Raw genomic sequence first — 26,769 nt, forward strand, 5'->3', positions numbered from 1 at the left:
TTCTGTAACTACCAGAGAGAATGATATATTAAGGCGATGATTCTGCTTAACCATAGTCTCTTTTTTGCGTCTTGACAAAAAACTATGCAGGTGTGTTTTGGAGAATGTTCGTGTTTGCTTCTTATCTTCATCGCAAATACGAAGCAGGGGTTGTTTTTACGCTTCGACCAGTTTTTCATGCCCTTAATTATACGAAGAACCAATCATGAGACGCAGGTGCCGGATGTCAAGTGGTGCGTATAGAAAACACTGCGTTCACAATATACATAAATAGTAACCTTTAGCAAGGGTACATAATCGTGATTTATCAACTGTTGTTTTGTCACGCATGGTGCAGATTTTTCCGCGTTGATTAACAAGAAGTAATACTTGGTTTATTAATTTATTTAACAGGTAAGTACGTTGTATATTTTTTGTTTAGTAAATTATATTCTTCATAAATCATAGGCAATTGTAGCACCGGGTCGTCACGGTGGTGAGTCAACAATGGCGCCGGTCTTCACACGACACGATAGGAGTTCAAAACTCATCCGGACCGTTCCCCAATAGTGCGGATTGGCGATATATCTAGTAAGTCTAGTAAGCCATTAGATGACCTAGTAGGACGTTAAGACAAGAAGATGAAGTAAGCTCTGATTAAGGCATGAATTTAATTAAATCATTGAGCAATACATTTCACACAAGATATTTTAGCAGAGGTTCACCGTTGGAATTCCTAACACGATTTCTTCATTCTGTTTCGTCTTGATCGTCTTGCTGTGAACGAGAAATATTTCTTTTCAGCGGGACACTAGTAAGAAAAGGGAAATAAAACTCTCTTGTTTTTGAAAAAAGGCTTCAAGCGACATAATCTTGCTACACTGTAGTTCGATCAATCATGTAAAACTGTGTATTACAGTGCATACACTGTATGCAGTAATAAATCAGTAAAATATGCTTCACTTGGAAAACAAGCAACTGGCTGTGTTAAGAAGTTTGATGTTCAAATTGAATTTGAAATTAAATGAAGAGCAGCACACAAAGTACGCTTAAACCAGATTGTTCTACAATACTTTATAATTAAACACAATTCTTGTATAATATTTATGACTTTGCAGTAAGACAGTTCTGCAAAACAAATCTAGTTTCAGAGAAGAAAGAAACCAAATATTTATTCATCATTTCTAGATAGAACAGTAAGTGTTCCACGTATCAGGAACCTAACCTTCACACATTAATACAAGCGCTACCAGAATTAAAATGTATTTTCTGCATCCGTTCGGCGATTCCACCTTCTGTTAATTCCCACCACAGCAACGGTCCTGAAACTATTCAAAATGAATTGTTCGCTCGAAAAGAGAATGTCTCCGCCATCTGTACAGAAGTGTGCTGCTGTTTCCCGCTTAGTACCGTGTTTCATTTCCGGACACATTTGTGAGAACCATTTCGAAACTGGAGCTTGTTGACATATGAGGAAAATTGTATTGAAACAGTTCCATTGTCACTTTGCTGAATCATTAATCTCGCGTAGCGTCTATAGTAATGCTGCAATGTGATGGTTCAACCACGGTATGTGAACATTAGTGCAGCTTGGAACATGCTCCAAATGAGAGAAAATCATCATCAATAAGAGTCTCATACGTATGGTTCACGTTAGACGGGCTATGCCTGTACAAAAGGCTTTCTCAGTTGTTGTTTCTCAGTAATTATGTTACTTTTTAGGGATATGTGAGGTACAAGGTTTATTACAATGTGTACAAACATCATTTAGCTGAGCATGCATTCATCAATTAGTTTCCGTTACGGAACTCACTTCGTATGAAGCGCAAATCAAAATATGATCAACACGGTGCATATAATAGAGCAATTATCCAAGGTTCCTTACTGTTTGTATGATAATAATGCAAGAATTTACACAGATAGTTCAAAGAAAATGATTTTTAAATTTGAAATTTTAAATTTCTTTTTTATAATTTATTTCTTTATTTATAACTTGCAAATGTTTCGTACTATTTGCTACTTTGCAAAGCTATGGATAATTACTTTCAAACCAATGACTTACGAAAAAAGACTTGATTTACTCAAATACTGTTGTATATTACATAACTAATAAAAAAAACATAAGCATGATGAAGATTTATTGATCAGTGTAAAAGTGGAGTCGCTGAAACCCTGATACGGTGCTTTCCAATTGGCTAAGGTGTGGCTTGCACGCAACAACTCTACGTAACCTTACTGTTTGTTTGTTTACGGAACTAGTATTTAATGGACTGTTCTATCGTGTTCCACCATCATTTTCTTTTTACATGTGCCTTTGTAGTATTGCTTGTGACGAGGTATGAACGTATTGCCAAGACTCTGTGCGTTTTGTGCTGATAGTTGATGTAAGGCGGGAATCACGCATAGACGAAAATCAAGATAACAAAACGAAAAATCAATAGACTGCGTTATGCTCATCAACCTCATCAACCCCATCTGGGCAAAATCTTTTGCGAAATTTGTGTGATTGAAGCATAAATTCGTGTTTTGGATTTATATATTGTTCGGAATAACGCAACGCAGATTCTTAAAACATATAAATGAAGAAACATCGCTTGCGTTGCGCTGTCCATGAAACATATAGTTTAAAAAATATTGGGTTAACTATCCCTTGGAATTTGTCAAAAATATGTCCACTTTAAAGAAAAATTAATGTGCTTTTTACAATTTTATGAAACTTTTCTGAACATATGCGATTGTTAAGTGCTCCGTTAAGTGCAATCAGAGATTGTCCCTCCTAATGGTTGTTTTAAACAAAGCTTTATGAAATTTTACGAATGATTTATTTCATTTTGATTTTTAAAGTGACAAAATTCATTAGCAAATAAATGAACCCATTGACAAATGATGTTCTGCGCTTAATGAAGATAGATGTTGAAAGGAGAGGCGAGAATGTTTATAATGACTGCTTTGAATGCGACCTGCTATCCTCGATTCCAAATCCTTTCAAGCCAATGATTTATGGACGCAACGGGTCGCTGTAAAGTCAAACGTTAGCAGCACAGATCATTTCATCGCATCCTATCAGACGGCTTACTGGCGCCATTCTTCCGATTGTTAAACCTCAAAATCTGATACGATCATGAGAACCGAGCAAGATGGATACTACAGGTAACAGTAACGAAGGGAATATTAAATGAATGCATGAAATATGTGGCTTTTATTTGTTCATAAGCTTACAGCTTATGAATGTCGCCTAATCTTAAGTTGAAACTCCAATGATGGTTTGGGGTGGAATTTTTGTAATAGTCTCGTATTTGGTTAGTTTGTTTGAGTTCGTACCAAGCTTTTGTTGTTATTTTTTCGTAAAAGAGTTCATATCAATCAAGACACAAGCTTCTGCTCAATACTGAATCGGACGTTGATTATTCCGTGGTCGATCGTGCGTTTGTCCTTTTATTAACAAATACAAATTACAAATACAAATACAAAGTTTTATTTACAATAAAAATTAGATATTTATGTTACACATTTTCAAAACTGCAAGTTTTTTTTAATATACTAAGAAAGAATAATGCCTTTAATTACCCCTGATTTGTTTTTATTGGAAAGGTTTATGAAAATTCAAAGAATATTAAATATTGTTATAAAAGCTTTTGCATCATTGAACTTGTATCATTGAAGCCATTGCAATTCTTCGTGACAGTTTTACAAATGAGAATTATATTTACGCTTATTGCTCACGACATCTTTACATCTTCTTCTATAAATGTAAAGGAAATATAATAAGTGTAACGGATTTTTAAACGCATACCGTAATCGTCGTCGGTTTTGGAATAAAAAGATTGCTTTAGAAACAGGCTTAAACCATGTGATACGTTGGAAAAAGTTTTTGATTTATTTACATCAAACCGTGCTTGCTGGTAATGTTCAAATGGCGGGACGTGATTATATTACCGATTTTACAATACACTGTATACTAAACGATACATATTTGCGCCCGAGCGCTGTTTAGTGATTTAAAATAAAAAATATTCCAATCTTCTTTTATGTGATTTTATAAATGGCATAAGTTCTAACTTAAACCGAGTGTTCCATTTAAAATATTCACCCTTTTTCCTAGTAGGATTTGTATTGTTTCATAGCTTTTTGTTCTTTTGAATACGTTTCTCAGACCAAATGGTGCTGCCCTGCCAAAAGTTATTAATAATTCAATGGCACCACTGTTAGCGCTGTGGAAGCAATGAGTTCAGCAGTGCAGTGAAAAATGTCCTTTCCTTTAGCTGGAACGAGGATTTGAAATATTATCGCACTTATGAATGTTATACCTCGTGCTTTGTTTAAGTTGAAAAAAAAGTAGTTTTGCTGTAATGATCAAATAGTGAATCGACAATCCATTTGAAATATTTAAACCACTGGCACCAAACGGTACGAAGCATAATGACAATTTATGTTACTACTTGGTACTTGGTACATAAGCTTTCGATGCTTTTGAAGCTTAAAATCTACTACATAAAAATGCTTATCGACTTGTTTCTGGAGAAAAAAGAGAAAAACACGGTTTCTTGAGTTTGTAAGGCTTCGGTGGTTGTGCTGTATACACCGAAACCTGTACAAGTCTCTGCTGATGAACAAGTGAATCAGTGTAGAGTGTTGGCTAACTAAATGACCGTGCTTATCCACGCACATGCTGGGAATGATCATGCAGCCTGGGATAGCTGGAATAGTTTTAGTTTCCTCTCTTGGCAAGGGATGAATGCTTAAAAGTTAACTGTAAGTCTCTAGGGGCGCGACACGATTGGTAGTTTTTGCGGAGCTAGGGTGTTACGGTATAAATTTATGGTTTTACTTTTGGATTGTGTCTTCAAGAGGAACATAATGATGTTTTCAATTATCAAAAGGTTCGGACAGAGCGAAAGACACAAACATTTTAGTTTTTAGGGCATTTCAGGGGCCAAGCATATGTTATGAGTTGCGTTCATGTTGCCCATGGCGATCCTCAAGCTGCAATACTGAATTCTTTCTGATGTTCTTAGATGCGTCTTGGATGCCCAACGAATCTGTGGAGTGTGCTGTCCAACAGAATCTAGAAATGGTTTCTTAAACGTTGATCCTTAAAAATTACTTTTGCACTAAATATCTTTCGTGTTTATACCAGTGAAAATTAATCCCGCAAATCAAACCAAATCCATAGGTATCTAGAACATTTGGTAACGTCCATCTTTTGACCATAGTCCAGAGCGGTTTATAAAGAGTTCTGGACTTTATCAGCGTTCCTATTTCCGAGAGATGAAAAGCCGCCATCAGTCAGTTTTCGTTGGCCACAATTCAAGAATAAGAACGCAAAAGTTGTTTAACAGTGGGCTCAAAAATGACCACTGTGCTAGTCCGTGAAAACAGTTCCTCTCCAGCTGAATATGGTCGTTATCAAAGTTTCATTGCCTTTTCTGAAATTAAGTTGCATAATTAGGTATAATGTTTTGTATTAGTCCAAAACAGAATTTTACCACACAGCTCCAGAAAACAGTTCCAGAATTTTACCACACTTTTTTCCTTACTATTGAAGGATATACTGAATCAAATGCACCCTGTACGTATATGAAAATGGATCTAATGTTCTGTTTTCTAACATGTGCCCAATTCTAGTTGTGACTATTGGCTTTACTGTTGGTGGAATGCGTGCATATGCTACTGTAGCTACACAAAGTTGAATTGAGGGAGAAGGAACTGTCTACCCTGAAAATAGGATATAAGTTTAATGAATTGTTAAGGAAAGCGCTAAGCAGTAATTCGAACCATTACATTTACGAAAATAGAACTGTGTACTTGAGAGAAAGTTATCACATTACAGTTGAACCAAATTGCAGAAGAATATTTTTTTCAAAGAATTTACGAAAGCATGAGAGCACAGCTATTGGCCAATATGACAAATAATCTGATGTTAGTTTGCGCGGTTCACCTATCTCGAATCCGCCAGAACGATATTGTGTTCAAGCTAGCTATTGCGTTCAAGTCTCAATAGGCGTTGCTTGGTTTCACCCGGTAGACTTGTTGACCATATAGCGCTTGATCTGATCTACGCATGGTGAAAAGTTTGAGAGAGTGAATCTAATGTTCTGTTTTCTACCATGTCCCCCAATTTTACCATTTGAGTTACCCAATTTTAGTTGTGACTGTTGGCTTTACTGTTGGCGGAATGCGTGAGTTGTATGCTACTGTTGCTTAAGAGAAAAATCTCAAAAATACAGTAAGACCTCTGATTCAGTTTAAAGGCAAGATTTTTTTTCATAGGAGACATAAAAAATATATGCTTATTTGTACACATTGATTGATAATTTTGTAAAGACAAAACAAGAAACAACCAACCAAAGCTTATTCGAAGTTTTTAAACCCCATGGTAGCCTTGACTTTATGAGCCACCAGAGCGTTGTTTTTTTTTTTGCGCTGAATATAATTGCGTAGCTCGCATTTGCTGTCAAAACAATGTTCCAGTGAACGATTGTGGAATACATAAAAAAAACTACTGCAAAAACCGATAACATGCGAATACGATTTGAAGACATAAAGTTGAACGAGCAAAGGTCGTGTGATGTGTCCGTTGGGAAAATTTAAAATGAGTTTTTACTGAAGCGACACTTCGAGCGTAAATGGAAATTCAATTTTACTAGCATCAAACATTTTATCGAATCGATGAAAATTACGTCAATCCAAACCATTTGATTTTAATGGTTGAAAAAAATAAAAACTAATTAAAATTTCTCGATCATAAATCCCCAAAAGGGGTTTATACGGCCTGGCCGTTGTAACTTGAATGTTTGACACGTTTTCTCAATACAGTTAGTACTATAAAACTCTCTATGCAGTATTCTTTCTTTTTAAAAAAATCGCTACAACAATGAGTTTATTATGGCGAAAATAGAATAGGAAAATAAAGAAAACATGTACATTTACTTATTACTTTTGAAAACATGTTGAAACCGAATGTGTAAAATCTAATGGGTTTTTGTTGAAACAGTTATTTATCTATTTAATTTATTTATAATTGATTATGACGGTCCAGTGCGGTATTTTCAACACCGTTTTTGTTGAATACATTTTATAATCATATTGATAAGGCATTTCCTCCTTATTCTTTGCCTTATCACGGGCATACTCGGTTTGTTGAAACAATTCTGCAATATGAAAAAAATCATCCTAATAGTGTTGTTTTTTTTTTACAAAATAAAATCAATACAGCTATAGGAATTGAGTAGGATTGATGGCGCTCAAACGCATACTCTTATAGGTGGAAGGAAACCAGTCACATGCGGCATTCGGCAAAATTTACTTCGCGGCAGTATCATGAATCATAGTTTGTTGCTTTCCAGGATTTTACCCATGTAAAGCAACGGCAATGTTGGCTAGAAAAACATCGCTTTCGGAGCAGAACGTAGAGCACAGGAAGACAGTTGCAATGGTACCTGGTGTCATATGTGAGCTATAACGACACGGTGCTATAGTGTATGTTTTATTACGATTATACCCATAAACTTCTGTTTATTCTAATAAAGGCAGCAAAAGACAATAAATATTGATTATGGCAATGTGCGATTTCGCTATCCAGTTACACTGCAAAAAAACATCTCGCATCCGACACCGGTGGCAACGAGGAGATCGGAATCTGTTTTGCATTTGCTTTTCCTTTTTATTGCATCTGCACTGTATGAGGTTGCATATCGGCTAGGATAATGCGTAGGAGAGTCTTCATAACATTTAGTTGGAATCATAACTTTTGCAACCAAAGTTATGCATAGTTATTGAAAACAAGAAAACAAAGTTGATAAAACTCTTCACATAGTTTTGTTCGGCGTACACGCATATGTTCTGTGATTGTGAAAGCAATTGTGCAATGATACGATTACAATAGAACAGTGTTGAAGCATCACAGACCACAGCACGGAAGTGGTAGAAAGAAGTTAACGTTATGTCTTTCCACTTCCGGTATAAATGCTTTCAGGGAAGTCTTGTGGCTTTAGTTGTTGATGAAGAATAAAATGTTTAACAGCATTGGCGTTGTGGTGTTGTATTTCGTTCTGATTTCTCATATCCAAGCGTTTGTACTGAACAATTCCCAGTGTCCATCGTACTGGGGTAACAATCTACTGCCCAGTAACGATATAAGCTTCCAAGGTTCGCTGACTTACATGGAGTTGGACAATTTTGGAGTGGAGGATACGATTGAAATCGATCGCAACAATGGATTGTGCATGGAAACATACGTGTCTTATGCGAAAGGTCTGCTCAACGTAACAATAGTGTGCAACGGGTACAAAAGCCGCAAACAGCAAAGTTCTAGCGTACTGCATTTAGGAGCATCGAAAAAACGCGTCAAATATATTCTCTTGGAGGATGCGCTGGAAATTTTGATTTGCGACCCATCTACCAGAACTATGGGAGGCTTAGCGGTGAATGAAAGGTTTCCATTGATGATGGTGAATTATGCGAATATTTCTAGAGTAAAATATACAAATGATTGCAAATGTAATAGTCACGTCGAGATGATAATGTATTTAAACTTTGTCGTTTCGATGCGAAAAGGTGTGACAACAAACACGATAAAGAACAATAAAATGCTGAAACCCACGGCAGTTTGGTTGATCGTCGTATTGGTAATGATGCTGATGGCATTAGGGGTATGTTGGTTTATCTGATGATCTTGCTGATCAATGATAAACGATATTTATTGACGCGAAAAATCAATAAAATATTTTTATCAACTACTTCGTATGATTTTCTACATTTTTAATTAAATGAACTACATTACCTAGTTTTGGATCTTTGTTCTACGTTCTGAAATTTTTAAATTGACAGTATGTGTAGTGTATGTAGTCATACCGCACTGGTATGGGTATGAATCCGACGCCTCTTGAAGAATAAAATAGGTTTTTTCATATCCTACTCCGACTCAATACGTCCACGGCGTACAAAACAGTAATGTATTTCTTCAATTATGTGAGACTGGGTATTACGGGGAAACCGAACCCCTTGGGAGGGATTGTACGGAAGGGGATAGCCAACATCTGTTCTCTTAGTGAGACTTGGCTGGTTGTCCTTCTATCCTGGCATCATAAGTGACTTCAAACAACTAGGAAGCGTAGGCCTCCCGACGAAACAGGAGGTTGTTGGAGAGTTCTTACTGTACCAACGATATCAACCTGATACCAATGTTCGGATGTGCCCTAATTAATTATATTTATTTCATGCATTGTACCAATTCATTACGATAAATGAATAGTTAGACAACTTTTTTTTAAGTTATATATCAAATTCATCCGTAAAAGAAAACCAGAAAATATCTATCTGTTTGTGATGCTCAGAGCACGACATCGTAATGAACGCTCTTAACGACGGATTATTTCATTTACCCATTTTATGTTGCATAACATTCACACTTTGCATCCATCACTCTCTTACCAAACTTGAGCAGCAGCATGTCCTAATTATGTGCAAAGTGGTAAAAGCTTTAGTGAAAATATTGGTATCGTCACATCAGGCTGTATTAATTGGTACCTGCGTGTTAAAAAGGATTCTGCCCACAGCGTGACATGAGCAGACACATTTTATCTGTAATATCGGTTACAACAACGTTTGGTTTGTGAAAAATGTTGCTCAAAAACACCCTGCTATGTTTGGTCACGCTGGCCAACACAGTGCACGGCGGTTGTGATTTATCCATTCGACCGGAAGAAGCTGATGAATATTTAACTCTTTCGGGAACTCTGGCTGCCATTGAGATGGAAAGCATGGATCCTGTATTTCAGCGTATAAACAACGACCTTCTTCAGTGTATCAAAGCTACCCTGCACTTCGAGCGGCCTACAATGCGAATTATGTTCTACTGTCAACACGGTCATAATACGCCGCCCGATAAATCAATCATTACGTGGAATGCCACTGAAGTTAGATCAGCATACCACCGTTCCAATACTCCTACAACACGTGGAGGAGTGTTTCAGTTACAAGTTTGCAATGAAATCGACAACACAAATGGGTCACTGGCCATTCATTATGAGGACGACACTAAGAAAGCAGATTACTCATCGTTGGTCAAGTCTTATAACGCGATGTGTACGTGTAATTTCGTAATTACAGTGATTCTTTCCGTATCCAGTGAATGGCAGAAATATAATGTTAGTACGTTTTTGAACGGTGTTGTAGTGGTACTTGTTTCGCTGTTTGCTGTTGTCGTAATCGGTTTTGCAGTTTATGCTAAATTAAAAAAGTAATTTAGCAAGACATCCTCACATAATATCTATATATTACTTTCCTTGGTGTTTGGTTATAAGATTAAGGGTTTTATTATCAACTTCATTGAAGTTCTCTTAATTAACGATGATTTAGGGGCAAAATTTGAATGTTATTGTCATATTAATTGTTAAAATAATAAACGGTTACTGAATGTCGTAATGAAGTGCGAACGCGAGAATAAAAGAAATCCAATGTAAAACGTGTTTGAGATGCAAAATGTAAATGTAAATGTAAATGTAAACTGTTTCATTGTATGACAAATCAAATAGCAGAAATACTGTCTAAAAACGTTCCTACGCTTGATTTATCGTTCAGCATAGGTATGTAAAGAATGCCAACGCATACACATAAAAAACATGGGCTCGATCGAACGGACTAATGGTCCAGCGAATGTTTTATGCGATCGCTGGACCGATCCAATTGTGGAAGCAGTTCGGGAAGATAGGTGCAATACTTCGAGTTCGGAACCGTCCGGAATCGTCGGAGCCGTTCGGAGCCGTCCAGAGGCACTAGTCGACAGCCGGAGCCGTTGGAGCCTTTGGAACAGTCCGTACCCGCTGGAGCCGTTTGAGCCGTTGGAGCCGTCCTGAGCCGTCCGAAGTCTGAAATGAATTGAAATTCCGAAGCGCTTCAAATAATAAAAACGCACGAAAAGTCTGTTATGAACTAATTGACCAGGAAAAAGCTTATCAAACTCATTCCAGCAGATTTGACAACGCAACTGCTCGAAAGTTTGCAATCGATCAATCCTTCACGTGATCTGCTCAACAATATTATTTGTAAGGTTTTACCTTTGTCTTGCAGACATAATGATGGCGTGGTTGATATGACCGAATTTCATCATCGGCAACGATTATTTCACATAAGAAACATGATCAAAAGGAAAGTATTGCCAGAAACACAAAAAGTGATAATATAATTTCGATCCACTCATAAGGTGAATGTTATTACTAAACCATAAACGTTATTCTGTCTGTTCTGAGGCACTCACAGACCTCTTTCACTATTGATATCAGTTGTAGCGCGAGGCTCAGATGTGCACATGCTAAGAGCTATTTTCCATCCTTTCTACGGAAGAAATGATACTTGTAAAACAACTCATTTTGATAGCCGTCATTACCAGCACAGTGAAAAGTTTTTGTGATGATTCAACAGCACCAAATGCAACTGAATTTGAGTTTAAAGGAAATATAACAAACTTTCAAATGGCTACCATGCACACAATGTATCAGGGAACGTTCAACAGCATTCTTCACTGCATCCGAGCAAATGTGCTATACGGCGCGTCTAAACTGTACTTGACATTTGTCTGCTGTAACACTAATGATAAGGTGCCGTCATTATCAATTATCGAATGGAATTCGTCGCTTGTTAGTTCTATGTTTACTCGCTATGAAGATCCAAACACTCAAGAAGATGTGATTGAACTAAGCGTTTGCAGCAAAGTCAATAATACAAACGGAACGCTTACTATTCATCGTAGCCATTTCGAACAAACAGAAGTGAATTCTACCAACTGTGCGTGTAATTTTGTGAACGCTTTGGTTATTTCCTTTTCAGAAGAAGATTCACAAATAGAATCCGAAATTACAAAATATGTCAATGTAATAGCCTGGCGCCATTTAGCAGAAATAGGAATAATATTGATGTGTTGCGTTTTAGCCATTTTGTTAGCAGTTTATTCAAAATTCAAAACTGCGTGAGTAAACAAAACTTTTCGTACAAATTTTTATAACTAAGCTTTGCGAATCTACCAAGTTTGTTAACAATTGAAAAAGTTTGACACTGATGGTACTAATGTCAATAAACAAATGTCCTGACAAATGTTGATGTCTGAGACGCTGTTGATGTCGTTGTAGCTCATCCTTGTATTTTCGTCGTTGTCCTTGAGGCGGACATTTTTTTACACCACACACAAACACAAGTTTTTTTTTACACAAATACAAAGAGAAAAATTATTTTAAACATCTTAGATTTGGCTTGACACCTAATGGTTTGGGCTGTAAAGAAACTACGGTACACACGGCAGGATCGGGATTCAAATTCGGACCGTTCCTCAGTAGATGAAGACTCACTATCTAACTATGTTCCTAAGAAGTTCACTTTATCAAAAAGGTGAGGACAAAAAAGGGAAGGAGAGAGGAAAACATCCATCCTTCAATGCATGAATATTTATGTTTGAATTCTAACGCTTTTTGAGATCAAACTGTGTCTAACTTTTCATAGAATAACCAGAACAACTAAACCATTTTCAGCTCACATATTATAATTTGACACCTAACTTTGCTTCATACCGCTCAACAAACTTCCTTTCAAAATGCTGAAGCCAATCGTCTTGCTCGTAAAAGTCGTACGGCTGCAAACAAACATAAAAAGGAAACATCGCTTTGCTGTAGTATTCGCATCATTCATTTGACCCCTTCTCGATCTTACCTGATCGTCAACGATAGTCGGTACGAATGGAAGCGGCCGGTGTACGTTGTCTGTTTCGTTGGCAAACTTTTTGAACAAACTGTTTCCCTGTTCCCCCTGGCTGCAATTAACGATGGAGTTTTTGAACGATTCATGTCCTTCGATGCACTTTTGAACGAAAGTGTGGAATATCATCAGAAAGAAACAAACAAAAATAGGGTTAGGGAAACATTTTCCGAAGGTATGCATCAAAGTATTTCTTGCATCTGCTACCTGTTCGAAGGTGGTGCGGAAGTTTTTCATGAGGCATGCCACTACCGCAAATGCCTTTTTCGGAGGCAGTTTTTTAAGAATGCAACCGTGCAAAATGTTCAGCTGACATTCTCGAGGACCGTGTTGGCAATGAAATTTGGGCTGTTCGTTAGGCAGCTCTTCAATCTGCAACGATGCAACGAAATGACATTAACGCTACAGCTGGCTGTGTACGCATAGTTGAGCAGACGATAAATACCCAAGCCTTGCCGAATGGTACCAGGCGCAATTTCATTTCTTTCTCGTGTCGCAACCATGACGGATATAGTTGATGGGTGATGAAAACCATGCTGTCACTGCAAAGCGTTTCGTAGTAGATAGTGATTGGTAACTTATCAGTTTTGTTGAGGGTGTTCGGCCTTTGGCTGGTGACATTTTCGGTCGTTCGATGTTTCAACCTTCCGATATGTCGATCAAGGACAGCTTTGTTAAAAAATCAAATGTATTTGTATTACAGTGAATAATAAATGCAAGGGTTCGTTAAGCAGAGAACATTCTACCTTGAGATAGTTGTTTTTTTTTTTGTTAAAGTTTTATTGCCGTCTTAAAATACGCTGGGCATATGTGAATCGCAAACGCTAAACTAACAGTCATCCGTTCCATCAAGAATGAACTTTTTTGGCTTCAAAGCATCTACACCTTGAATTTTCCACGTGGTGTAAGCTTTTTGCCACAACATTTCGCAGTGCTTTTGCAAACTATCATATTGATCAGGATACTTAAAGCGCATCCCTTTTTTCTGTTCTGCTAAATGTGAGTTTGCTTACAATAACCTATGCTTTACTCCAGTCGCTGTGATGTCTGTCATAAAAAGAATGAAATCCTCCAACAGTACTGAACCTATTGGAGTTCCATCGAGAGTGTTATTAAAATACACTAAAGAGGTATGTGTTTCACTGATGAAACTTCTTCTAGAGGCATGGATATTCATTTATGACTCCAATCCACAAAAAAGGGTCCTTAAAGTGACGTGAATGGAAGCAAGTGAAAGAATTGTACATAACCCATTTGACAAAATCTTTGTAAATCTACCAACTAAGGCGCTGTTAAGGCAAATTTGTGTTGAAAATACTTTAGTAGTGGTGAATAAGGAAATTTTGCCATAAGGGAACTTGGTAAATTATTTTTATTTAATAGCATTTAGGACTCTGAACTCTCATTACTATTCTCAGGAATAACACAAAAATAAAAACTAAATAAAAAGGAGTTGAAATCAACGGACAGCAGCTACTCGAAGTTGTAGTGCTAAAGTAAGAAAAGCTCATGTTGTAAGACACAATAGTACATTCATCAATACAAATAGGTTGTGGTGATGATTGACCAATTACGATTACCCCATATAAGAACCATGATCAAGGGGAAAGTATTGTCAGAAATACAAAAAAGTGTTGATATAATTTCGATCCAACCATAAGGTAACGCGTTGGCTGTTATTACTAAACCATTAACGTTATTCTGTCTGTTCTGAGGCACTCACAGACCTCTTTCAGTATTGATATCAGTTGTAGCGTGGAGCTCAGATGTCCATGGTTTGTGTACGGAAGAAATGTTACTTGTAAAGCAACTCATTTTGATTGCCATCATTACCAGAACAGTAAAAAGTTTTTGTGATGTTTCAACAGCACCAAATGCAACTGAATTTGAGTTTAAAGGAAATATAACAAACTTTCAAATGGATAACATGCACACAATGTATGGAACGTTTCAAAACTTTATTCACTGCATGACAGCAAATGTGCTATACGAAAAGTCTAAATTGTACTTGACATTTGTCTGCTGCCACATTGATGATAAGGTGCCGTCATCATCAATCATCGATTGGAATTCGTCGCTTGTTAGTTCTATGTTTACTCGCTATGAAGATCCAAACACACAAGAAGATGTGATTGAACTAAGCTTTTGCAGCAAAGTCAATAATACAAACGGGACGCTTACTATTCGTCGCAGTCATCTCCAACCTGAGGATAGTAACAAACCGTTAGTGAGTTCTACTAACTGTGCGTGTAATTTTGTAAGCTATTTGGTGATCCACTTTGCAGAAAAACATTCACAAACGGAATATCAAGTAACGAAATTGGTCATTGTATACAACGAAATAGCCTGGCGCCATGTAGTTGAAATGGGATTACTTTTGCTGTGTTGCGTTTCAGTAATTTTGTTAGCAATTTATTCAAAGTTCAAAACTGCATGAGAAAACAAAGCTTTTCAAACAAATATATTTAATTTCGGTGAATATGCTTAGTTTTTTAATTTATTTACAACTGATTTTGACGGTCCAGTAACGGAATCTGCTTAGTTGACTAATGACAATAAAATAATCAATTTTAAACATCATAGTATTGGCTTTACTCCTATCTCACTATATTCCTAGCGGGTGCCTTGGGGTTCGCTAAGTCGAAAAGAAAAGGAAGTTTTACGGATGCAAAAAATCATACAGAAAGATTTCGCTTTGCTTTAAGACTTTGCACAAACAAGATTGGGGAAACATTTTCAATGCATTCAATACAACACCGAATGCTTTCTCAAAGTATTTCTTGCATCTACTACCTGTTCGAAGGTGAGTCAGCTTTTTAAGAAAACAACCGTGCAAAATATTTAGCTGACATTCTCCAGGTCCGTGTTGACTAGAAAATTTGAATATTTTCATTTCTATTGAAACCCTCAATAGTAAACGGGCACCAAACTACACATTCGTTCTCAAGTATCCGCCCAAGACTGCAATATAATGTCCTAAGATAAGTAAAATATCCAAGCGCCTTGATGGCTGTCAGTATAATTTGATCAACATGTTCTTTGAAGTTGAACTTGCCATCTAGTATCACACCAATGTCACGAATAGAAGCAACACGAACAAGAGAAGTGTTTGGACTGTGTATAATTGAAAAAAAAAAAACTACAAAATGGACCAGGACGGCCATGGGGTGTGGGCGCCGGTTTTCACACAACAGGAACGGGGTTCAAAACCCATCTGGATCGTTCCCCCAAAGTGAGAACTGGCTAAGTCTAGTAAGCAATTCAATAGTAGTAGGGAGCAATTCCGGCGTGACCTAGAAGGTCGTTAAGCCAAGTAGAAGAAGACGACGAACGTTGCATCAACATTTAACATTGGATAACATTCGTTGTACATTATTGAGAAAGAGTACATTGAATCTGAATCGATGAATGCAGTAAAATAAGTTTCAATCGTAAAACGAGCCTTGTATTACATAACTACACGCTTGACGATTACCCTCTTGTAAGTAGAACCGAAATTTTAAACTATTTAACCATTTTACAACTCCAAGATGACAGCTCTATGCTGTGATTATCATCTTTCCAAAGAAATCATCGACCGAACGCGCCTTAAATCAATTATTGCCCCGCTTGTTCGCTTAACTTTGGAATTTATCTCCGTGACTTGGTTACCTTATTCATCAGTATGCATTAATGGACTGGAATTGATTTAACTTAGATTTACTAGACTAGCACTTATTATTGAACCGATGTTTTGTCCAACTGTACATATAAGTTATCTTAACTGCTGCTCACTCTTTTTCGACGTCAACGGGTTCGGCGAAATTGTTAGTAAGAAACGTAGTGACGCTCTTTGTCTCAGTATTATTCTACGATGACACTGCACGAAGAGAAGAATCACGAGGAAGTAGGTTATCCTCAATGACGAAAAGTTCATGCCTAAATACGAGTATGAAATTAGAAAAGTGGGCACGATTTAGGACAGGAAAACTCATGCCCATATTAGGGCAGGAGCATAAGAAACACCGTAGGCACGAGCCTGGCGAGGAGAACCAGCCACTACAGAACTGTACAAACCGTTGCCGCGTTAAGATAGGAACTTGAAGTGGGAAATAGACATTTCTTTTAGCCACGACACAGCAATATTAAACATGGGCTGAGAAGTGTATGTGGTATTTCTGTTATCATACATCCGGAAAGGTCTGCACGCGTTAAGAGCAAGTTAAGGCAGCTCAAGCAACGCTCAAAGCTAAAATTTTATCAACTGAAATTGACGGATTCATTAGAGTAAATAAACCTATGTGAACCAGAACGAAAGCTTAGAATAAGGCAGATATAACGAATATCTCACTTGAATAAATCCTGAATAATCCATTAATGCCCCGCTGACAGCGATTAGCAGAAACTTCAATGAATTTAGCGCCCTATACGTCTACAATATTAACATCGCTGTTTTCAAGAACAATAGTTACTGAGATGGACCTGGGTGAGAAAGGTGCAACACGTTGTATTTATAACTATCGATTTTGAATGTTCAATCAGACGTTTTGTCCGTTTAACTAACATAAATAATAATAATTAATCCAGTAGCAACCAACCCCTTAACCGTACTCTTTCAATAAATTCTTTCTATTTTAGTTGTAGCTTACCTCTTATTTATTGTCCTCGAAACACATGCTGCATGAATGTTATTAATGAATGAACTGCTATACACCGGTGATCAATGACACTCCTTATTAAACTTTTGTTTCTATAGTGTCTGCAACAGCTTACAGGGCAGTTTTAACGGTACATCTTATCGGATCCAATTTCTCATTTTTCATCTCTTGTCAGAGAAAACTACACTCCCGGCTGCAACACCATGCCTGTTCAACGGTTAGTAAAGTTATATAAAGCACAGTCAATTACCTCTTTCTGGCAAAAAGTTTCGCATGCGCAGGCTAACAACCTCTGTCCACATCCGGTCAGTATCAGTTCCCCAAAGGCCCTCGGTGACGTCCAGCACCAGCACCATCAAGGATGTCGTATGACAAAGTTGGATAGTTAGGAAGTTATTTTCGTTACAAACGAGATGAAAACTAATATTTGTAATAAATAAACCGACCATGCAGAGAGTCACCAGTTGTGGTACCCCCTGTGGCAAGAAAGCTGTGCTGTAAAATCGGGATAACAATGCCTCGGAGTTATTTTTCACACATATGCGTTACTGCCGAGACCCACGTGTGCTCGTCCACGCTACCGTAGGGCTAGAACAAGTTGGAACTCGTGATAGGAAAACTTTCCTCCACCATCGCTGGAGACGGATGCTTTGTCTGCAACAGTGCAACCAAGAGCGAGGATTAAAAGAATGAGTGCCCCTGTTTCAAAGCCTGCGTCCTGTGTCTATTGATGTGTGCGTATCTTTTTATCTTTACTTCTCGTTATCGCTCCATCATGCGCAGCATTGCTTCTGTTGAAAAACATCTTTTGGTAGACCATCTTCTCCCAAGAATATTTCACTTTTTACTGAAATAAAGTGGAAATGTGGAACGGAGTGTATCATTGACGAGGGAACAAGAAGAACGGGCCTTTTATTGTTTATGGAGTATTAACTGATTAACACAATCAACGTAATTGATGCATATGGAATCAGGTGATCGATGATGAACAAAAATATGATTAGCAAAATATATCCTTTGGAATGGTAATTTTTAATTTATTTTACTAATGAATTTCATAAACAATATTTCTAACAATATTTTACCGCATGCAATTGACAAAGAGCATTAAATTAATTAAAATTATAAATAGATGTTAGAGGGCCAAGGGTTGAGGGTTATTTTTGTTTATTGCACTATCGTACCATTGAACTAAAGAAGGAAAAACAAACAGAAGATACAAGTTGAGGAGTTAATGTATTTTTCTGTGACAAATTTTTGTTATTATTTTTAAAAAATTGTATCAATTTTCGTATTTGAAATACCTCGTTTGCATATTGAATATATGTGAAGGACTCATTTTAAAGCCCTAGATTTTTTAAAGCTGTAACACAATTCCATTTTCAAACTCACATTTAGTAGCCGCGACGGTGTGGAATCGCTCGCTCATTCAATACTTTCCTCGAGGCATTAATTTCACTTGGTTGTGATTATAATTGGATTATAATTGTTTATTGTTCTAATTAACATCGCATTGAGCTAATTTGCCGGCCCAAAACTCGTAACCATGCTGCCCAGCTGAAACTGAATCATTGTTGAGAATTAGATAATCTGGCAGATAGTGGCGGCATCGTCGACTAACGAGTTTATACGGTCGCTCGTACGGAGTGTTGATTTATGCACAGGCGTTGCAGGTGAAAGGCTGCATTCAATTATGGCGGTCATCAAACAAAGACAGCGTCCAAATTGCTTCATGAGAATTTAATGCCACGATTAGACGGGAACGAAAAGTTGTTTGATCTTTGGCCAGCGTCGTTTGTTTTCCATCCCACGTCCTTCCTGCTGGTTGCATTATTTTGATCAAAAATTATTCCATAACTGATTTGGGTGGGGCCGGGCAATATATTTGAAGATGTTGATAACGATTCGGGCAACCTTGTTGAACCAATTGCAACATGATTGGTTTTTAAGCAAAAATAATCATTCGATCCCAAAACGATTCAGTGAAATAAAACTATTAGGATATTTGGGATTATTTCAACCTAAGGATGGGCTCTTATCTGTGCCAACGAATGATTTATTATCTCTTTCAAATAGTTGATTAGCTATCTACGCTTGCAATACGTTTGATATGTGTAATTTTTTCTTGTTGATGATGAAACTTCATTCTGCAGAAGTTAATTCATATCTTTCAGCAAAATATCTGTAGTAGCATATCGTATCGTATCTGTAGTAGTAGTAAATATGTTGTTAGTAGCAGTATAAGCAATTATTAATAGTTATTTTTAGATTGGAAATTTAGACGATCGTTACTTAACCGAAGAATTAATGCTGTATGCTAGGACAAAGCCTCTTCAGTATTAAATGTTAATTTATTAAGTTGATAACCGACCCTACATTCCATTGTAGCATCGTATTGAGCTTCTAACCGAATACTTATGGGGTTGAGGGTACCATAAAAATAAGTTAATAAAACAAATGTCATTTATTGGTTGAACTGCATGAAAAGCTTATTGTGTCCATGCACGATAGAGCTACACTTTACTTTGGGTGAAACACGATACAGTTTTTGCTCTGTTAGATATTTGTAAAACTTTAAGAACTGTCCCAATTAACTAGTTTAAAGGCACCCGTACCGTATCCATTTCCGGGTGATGACTATTCCATCCCTTTTCATTTGCAAAGCCGTCCAACGCACATATAAATGGGCGAAATCAATTGACCGTACTGCTGGCCATGTCTGTCAGCAGGTCATAGAAAATGAAGCTCGATTGCTTCTATTTAATTAAACATTTTTATTGCTTACAGCACTGCACGGATTGAAAGCCTAGCTACACATTGATCAATTCGTTGCCAAAAAAGGTTCAGACGGCTTAGTGTGGTCATTCCACTCGTCCCAGTAGCGGATATTTGCTAACGCAGTGACTAAAAAAAGTTGATCAACACTGGAATGGAGGTTATTCAATTTAACAGGAAACAGGCTTTGTGTGTCACGCACGCCATCGTCCATGTTTTCACATTTCGCTGGGCATGCGGTTGTTTGAGATCAGCTTGAACGGGTGAATAAGTGTGGGTGGTGATGCATACACATACTCACCGACAGACAAATACGCTCGCTTGTAGAGTGCACACCGTGCAGAACTATTCAACCGTAAGTGGATTTGTTTGGATGGACAGGTATTGTAAGGGTGTAAAGCCATGATATAGTGCTGAAATAAAATTAATTTGTTTTTTAACGAATTATAAAAGTATCGTTGTTTCATGTGCTATAAATTCTGTAAGGATACTACATGGCTTAGAGAGTTTAAATTAATTTTTTTTTTCGTTAATGAAGGATAAATAAATGAAATAAAAACAACATTTTTTAGGTAAAGTTTAACGTAATGTTTTGTTATGTTTTTGTTTGCTTTTATTCTTCTTCTTCTTCTTATAAAGTCTCCGACAGACAGACAGATAAAGACGATCCGGATGGGATTTGAACCCCGGTCCTGCAGTTTCAAGACCGGCGCCGCTGACGTCCATACCACGGGGCCGCCATTTATTAGGCTCTATTTAAAAAAAAATCTTTGCTCTCCGAAGAAGGAAAATTTATTACTTTTTTATGTTTGTTAATTATTGGACTGACTTATACGTTGTGAAGCGTTTGTTTCGTCTCCTAAAGTCAGACGTTTTGTGTACATCCGTACACATATCTTTGGATCGGATGAACAATTCGCAATGAATGCATCCGTAGCAGTCGTTATCTTTACCTTGAGAAACCAATCATTCGCTAGATTTACAATTCAAATAAGCCAAATCCACATTCTTGCCAAAGGCAACGCAAGCGCAGGTATTTTCCTCCGTAAACCAACACATCAGGTACAAAGCGAAGCAAACGTTTGTTTCGCATTTGCTTTTTAAATCATTCCCTAGAATCTATTCGGCTGTATTTACATTGGCTCTGGCTTTGAACCACTGTGGAAACACAAAGAAATATTGTTTCGCTTTGTTTCGTAACGCTGTTCGCAACCACAGTGCGTTCGTTCTTTACACTAACTATCACTGGTGAAAGCATTGTTTCAATCCAGGGATGTACTGTGTATGTTATTTGTTTTGGAAATATTTTCACTTGCGACTTATCAGAGATCTTTTAAAATTTTTTGCAAAATTTTAGATTTCTTATATTGAAAATGACTTTTTTATTTCCCTGTTCATCCAATAAACAAAAACAAATGAAAAATGATGTTTGAAAAATGAGATGTACGATTGGAAAAATCTATCTTCCAAAACGGATACGGATTTATCATTTTCTGAACGTACACAAGGGTTACCCAAAATCCACTCTATGGGCAAGTTGAACACAACCGGTCATGTGCTAGAGCTTACGGGAATAGTGAAGTGAGCTTTTATGTTTTTCAGCCTTGAAAAAGACTGAACTATTTCGAAAACATCTTCATATTGTTCGGTTGTACTTTGCTGCACAACCAAATACTTTGTCTGAATAGAGGTTACGGTGGTTGGTATACTTGGGCATCTTAGCACCAGAAGTGGTTGAGCTCTCTAAAAAGTAAAGTTTTCCTCAAAACCACAAATAGTTAGGACGTTTTAGGCATCCTCGCCAAAGCCACTTAAACAAACGAGTTCGTACTATCTATTGCCTTTTGCTTGATAGTGGGTTTGAGGCAAAAATTGTATCATTGTTGCTATTTTAGCAGATAATTTATCGCAAACTAAATGAAAAAATGTAACAAAACTATCAAACTATCGCTTTGGCGTCGTAGATGTTTCATTTTTCGTATAGTTTTGTTTTTTGATCATGAAAAATTCATTGCATTGAACTATGTGTGCAAACAGCATCTTTGCCTTCGTTTGAAGCAACTATGTTCATCATGAAGTACGGCAAATCCTATGAAGAGAACGGGATAAATCAACAGCAGGAAGCTGAGCGTGGTTCAATTGAGCACGAAAACCACGTCTTTGTAGGGCGTGCGGTAACTCGACTACGATCTGTAGACTAACTACACACCATTGTGTCATATTGTATGATTTTCTCTTGTTTGTTACTGGAGGTTTTTACAGATTGAACATAAGAAGTTTGATTGTTGTATTGTTTTTAAGAACTATTGCTATAGCTATTGTAAATAATTATAAGCAACATGGCAGATAAATACACGTATTTAAACATGACTTACTACCATTTAACTTTTAACGGTCTCCACTGTGTGTTACGCAGTGGAGACCAAATGTTTCTCGTGGCGAAAGAATTTGAAAATTTTACCTGATCACGCCATTTCACGATTAGTACACGCTGTGCTAATGCGTATTCCTTTTTTCAGACCTGACCGTGTTGCATAACATAATTTTTTTCGGATTCAAAAACAAATCAATTGCACCTAGATACCAGTGTAATTTTGCAGAAACAACTACAATAGGTCGCTCGAGGGTGTTGATCCCTCTCGTAGGACAATGAAATGATGCAATCAAAGATTTTTTGTATTATCTTATTCTTGGTTTTTCCCAATATTATTGTCTCACTGCCGTATGGTCAACACCGAGTGTGTTAACTTGCTACAAATTCCGCAAGGCATTTCCTTTCGGGTTTGTGCCTTATTTCAATGTATGATGGAGGTGTATGTAATGTTGTTTAAGAATAATGCATTATTTTCAATACGTTCTGTTGGTTTTTTGCAATACTATCTTCTAAACCTTGTTTCGTAACAATGACTTGTGATGATAAAAAATGCCAAGCGTAAAAAGGGTTTTAAAATAGTTTTATTTTCATTATCATTTAGCAAAACTTCGAAAGTAGAATTTCGTTTTCAACTAGTTTAATATAATCGCTCAACTAGCAAACCATACTTTAGCATAATAAGGATAATAATAAGGATTATCCGCTTCAACATTCTATATGAACTATTATACGAGCACAGCATCTTTTACACAATGTCCGCAAAAAGCAAAACGTTTTGCTTGTCCAATCCCGGCTTCATCGTTCAACCAAGATAAGCTTCACTGCTTCCGGCGTTGTTCGCTGAGATGCTTGGCGCACGACAGAAGAGCTTCCACAGTTTCGGCACTGTACTTTTGCTTAGCCAAGCCTATTAAAAAGTTCCTGCCTATTCTATGGTTAGAGGACCGATGTGTTTAAGCCTATTTATTTACTGCTTTCATCGGTCACAATACAGCAACTCGGAGAGTATGGTAATTGGTGCTGTCTAAGTTGGTTGAATGTCTAATAATAATAATTGGATGATAATGATCCCACCTCATTTCGTTGCGGATCAAATAGAAGATGAAGATGTGGAAAACAAATGTCGCGTTAAAGAGTGATAAATATGGCGTTAAGAAAATTAAAGCGATAATGAAAAAAAAAAAACAGCCTATAAATGTTACCCCAATGACTACTGGCAGAGTTATTTCACACTCCAGTGGATGGATAAGTTTTGTGTAAAGATGAATAATAGGCTGTTTCTTGCTGAAGTGAAGAGCGATGAATTGTACAATTGCTTGAAAGGAATATCAACAAATGAAACAACAGATAAAGTCAACTTTACTGTGCAGAACAACTTCGATTGGAAAACTTTGCGTACTACACAAATTAGCGTACCATTGTTGGGAAAGCAGGTGCGAAACACAAAGCTGTCATAAATAAATGCAATAGGTGGTATAGTGTTATCGCATTCTTTTTGATGAGTTCAGCTCATATTTTACAAAATGTATTATTTTTTTATCATTAAGTATGATGGCACGTCGCCGTTTTGGCAGAATTTCAAAACAGTTGGAAAAATAACGTCAGTACTCGGCTGTTACAGCGAACTGTGAATTTTTGTGTTCCAATTTGAACAACATGGTACAAATAGCGATCACTGTAACATATTTGACGCGATTTGTCATATTAAGATACGCATGCAGTTAAAAGTAAACATTTTGAACCATCATCATGTAAAACAAAAATGAAAAGGAAACCGTATAATTGCCTCGTATATATTATCAGCTGAACTTTAAACAGGAATTTAAATGAAATAAATGCTGTTCAATTAATTTAAAGCTATTTCTATAACACACGCTTGGGGGAATATGCTCTTTGTTCCGCTAAAGATAATTACAAACTGATACAGACAGCATTTATGGCGGTTTTACTGTTGCAAAATACGCAACGAGTATTATAACGACGCCGCCCTTGGCATGCTCAAGCCGCATTTACAAAAGGTCTAGCGCTCAAGACGCAACTAGAATAGTACCAACCAGAACGTAAGAGTCGATCTTTTCGTTCACGGCTTGAAGAATACGTTCCAAGAAAGCACCAGCGAACACGTAGCGTATGGGGTAGTATTAAAGCTTAGAAAACTTAATGCCTCGGGGTGCCTTGGGTGTACGGTCTTGTTTGAAGGAACTTATCAGAGCGAACGAGGCAAATAGTACAGTATGTTTCCAAGGTTTTATAGTTTGTGAGGAAGCTTAGCTTTGCTCATAAGTGTTAACATATGCTTTTGCTGTGTAAATTGCGATCCTTCCATTAGCAATTTGGAAAATTATGTTTTGAACAGCAAAGTCTGTTGAAATCAAATAGAATATATCAAAATGAAATTTGGGCAGCAATCATTGAAAATTATTTTGATTTTTTATTTTTGAATCGTTTAGATTCAAAACTGATACTGTGTATTGTGTTTTTTAACTCGAAACTCGAGCAAATTCATCATCGCAGTTTGTGAATATAATTTTCAAGCATTTTAAATATTAAACTAAGAATATTATTTTAATATGCTTTCACCTACTTTCATCACCTAAATTGCTGTACTTGCTGCATTAAAATATGCGGGATTTTTTCAACCACTTCAACGTTCTTACGTTCCGGAATGAACGTGATGTTTTCCGCGTTCCGATCACGGTTACTAAATCGAATGAAATTAGAAACCTGTTACGTGCGATATTTATTCAGGTGTTATTATATTTTCTCTTTTTTTATTATTAAAGTGTGACCGACAGTACGAATTGCATGGCTCGCTGCCAAAGTGCGGAACTAGGTGCAATGTTTTGAACAAACATAGACTACAAGCGCAACTAATTGAAAAGTGTCATGTTTTACTCGGCACTTTATTTTCACCTCGCGTTTTCCCTTCTGCACAATTGCCCTCGCGTAACGAAACGCGCAAAAGTTGTTACGTTTGGGGTTTTTGTAAAGCGGGAGAGCGTTTCGGCAGTAGCGGGCCTTTTTTTAATTACTTTTATTTTTTGTTTTGTTGTATGTGTGTATGTAAGTGTGTGTGTATTGTGTCAGGTAAAACTAAATAAAAATGATCTGAAAACAGAATGTAACTATAAATCGGAAAAATCACATCTGAACTATCGAAGGGATACGTTTGCCTAGCCGCCCGATCGATGTTATCCTCAAGGACAATTAGATTTCACTATCCATTCTGCTCGTGCGGTAAGCATTAGATCAACGTTGCATCTAATTCCAGATTACATAATTTGACTCGTGAATGTTAATTACAACGTGAAGTTGAATGATTTTTTCGATTAGTGTTGGGAAATTGGTTGAAAAAAAAAAGGAGCGGAACTGGCACAAATTGCAAAAGGAACGGAACAGGGCGCTTAAAAATCGGTAAAAACATTAAAACTTAAGCGAGGCGAGTGCGAGTGTGGTTGGTAGGCTTGAACATTGTTTCACACACTACAATTTTTGCAAGGGAAAGCCAGAGTCAACCGGATTTTTGATTAGGGCAAAATGCACTTACTGAAGTGTATTGTCTGCATTCAAAACGGTAAGGATATTCCAAACGGATTGAATGGATAAGAATGATTTTGAAAAAAGAAAGGATCAAATCTACCAAAGAAAGGAATGGTTTATAATTGAAAAATTACAGCTTTAAAAGTTGAGTAAATCAAAACCAGCTTTTGAACACATTTACTTGAATGTTTTGGCCAAAATTACGTTTCTGGACAACCGTTTCTTTGCTTCTTCTTCTTGGCTTAACGACCTCCAAGGTCATGTTGGCTAACGAAATGGGGTACTAGACTGCCGATACCACGTAGTTGGTTTATCAGTCCTCACTACGGGGGGACAGACCCCGGATGGGATTTGAACCTTGGTCCTGCCGCATGAAGACCGGCGCCGCTGTCGCCTACACCACCGGGCCGCCGTTTTTTTTTGCTACGGAAAAGAAATTTGTATGAATGAGGATGATGCACAATTAAAGGGCTTTAAAGGTTGTTTCACAATATCTATTCTTTGAATTAAGTATTTTTTTTCATATGAAATAGCGCATGTTTTGAACTATTTATTGTTTTGAACTGAATTTCCTGTGATATATCAAAGTTGGAAACCTATGATGCACTCACTTCACATCACTCCAAAATTGATGCAACACAGTATCCGGTTCCGGCAATTAAAGACGCACCAGCACTGCAGCCATGAAACAAAGTTGAAACTTTACAATCAAACAATGCG

At 37.1% G+C, this 26,769-nt stretch overlaps 2 protein-coding genes across 2 annotated transcripts in view; one reads left to right on the forward strand and one right to left on the reverse strand.

The window, feature by feature from the left end:
* Positions 1–3,652: 3,652 nt before the first annotated feature.
* Positions 3,653–26,769, forward strand: part of LOC126556869 (chloride channel protein 2) — a 209,273-nt gene continuing 186,156 nt past the window's right edge. The window contains exon 1 of the mRNA XM_050212410.1: positions 3,653–3,657. The gene's annotated coding sequence lies outside the window, so the exon portion shown is untranslated. The remainder of the gene's footprint in view (positions 3,658–26,769) is intronic.
* Positions 12,495–17,716, reverse strand: LOC126567099 (GILT-like protein 2). Its single transcript, XM_050223332.1, has 5 exons — positions 17,611–17,716; positions 13,169–13,392; positions 12,931–13,095; positions 12,679–12,825; positions 12,495–12,601 (listed from the first exon to the last, which is right to left on the reverse strand). Exons 1-5 carry the CDS (start codon positions 17,714–17,716, stop codon positions 12,509–12,511), a joined length of 735 nt encoding a protein of 244 aa, XP_050079289.1. The 3' UTR covers positions 12,495–12,508.

This window comes from Anopheles maculipalpis, chromosome 2RL, assembly GCF_943734695.1.
Source record: "Anopheles maculipalpis chromosome 2RL, idAnoMacuDA_375_x, whole genome shotgun sequence".
NCBI classification, from domain to species: Eukaryota; Metazoa; Arthropoda; class Insecta; order Diptera; family Culicidae; genus Anopheles; species Anopheles maculipalpis.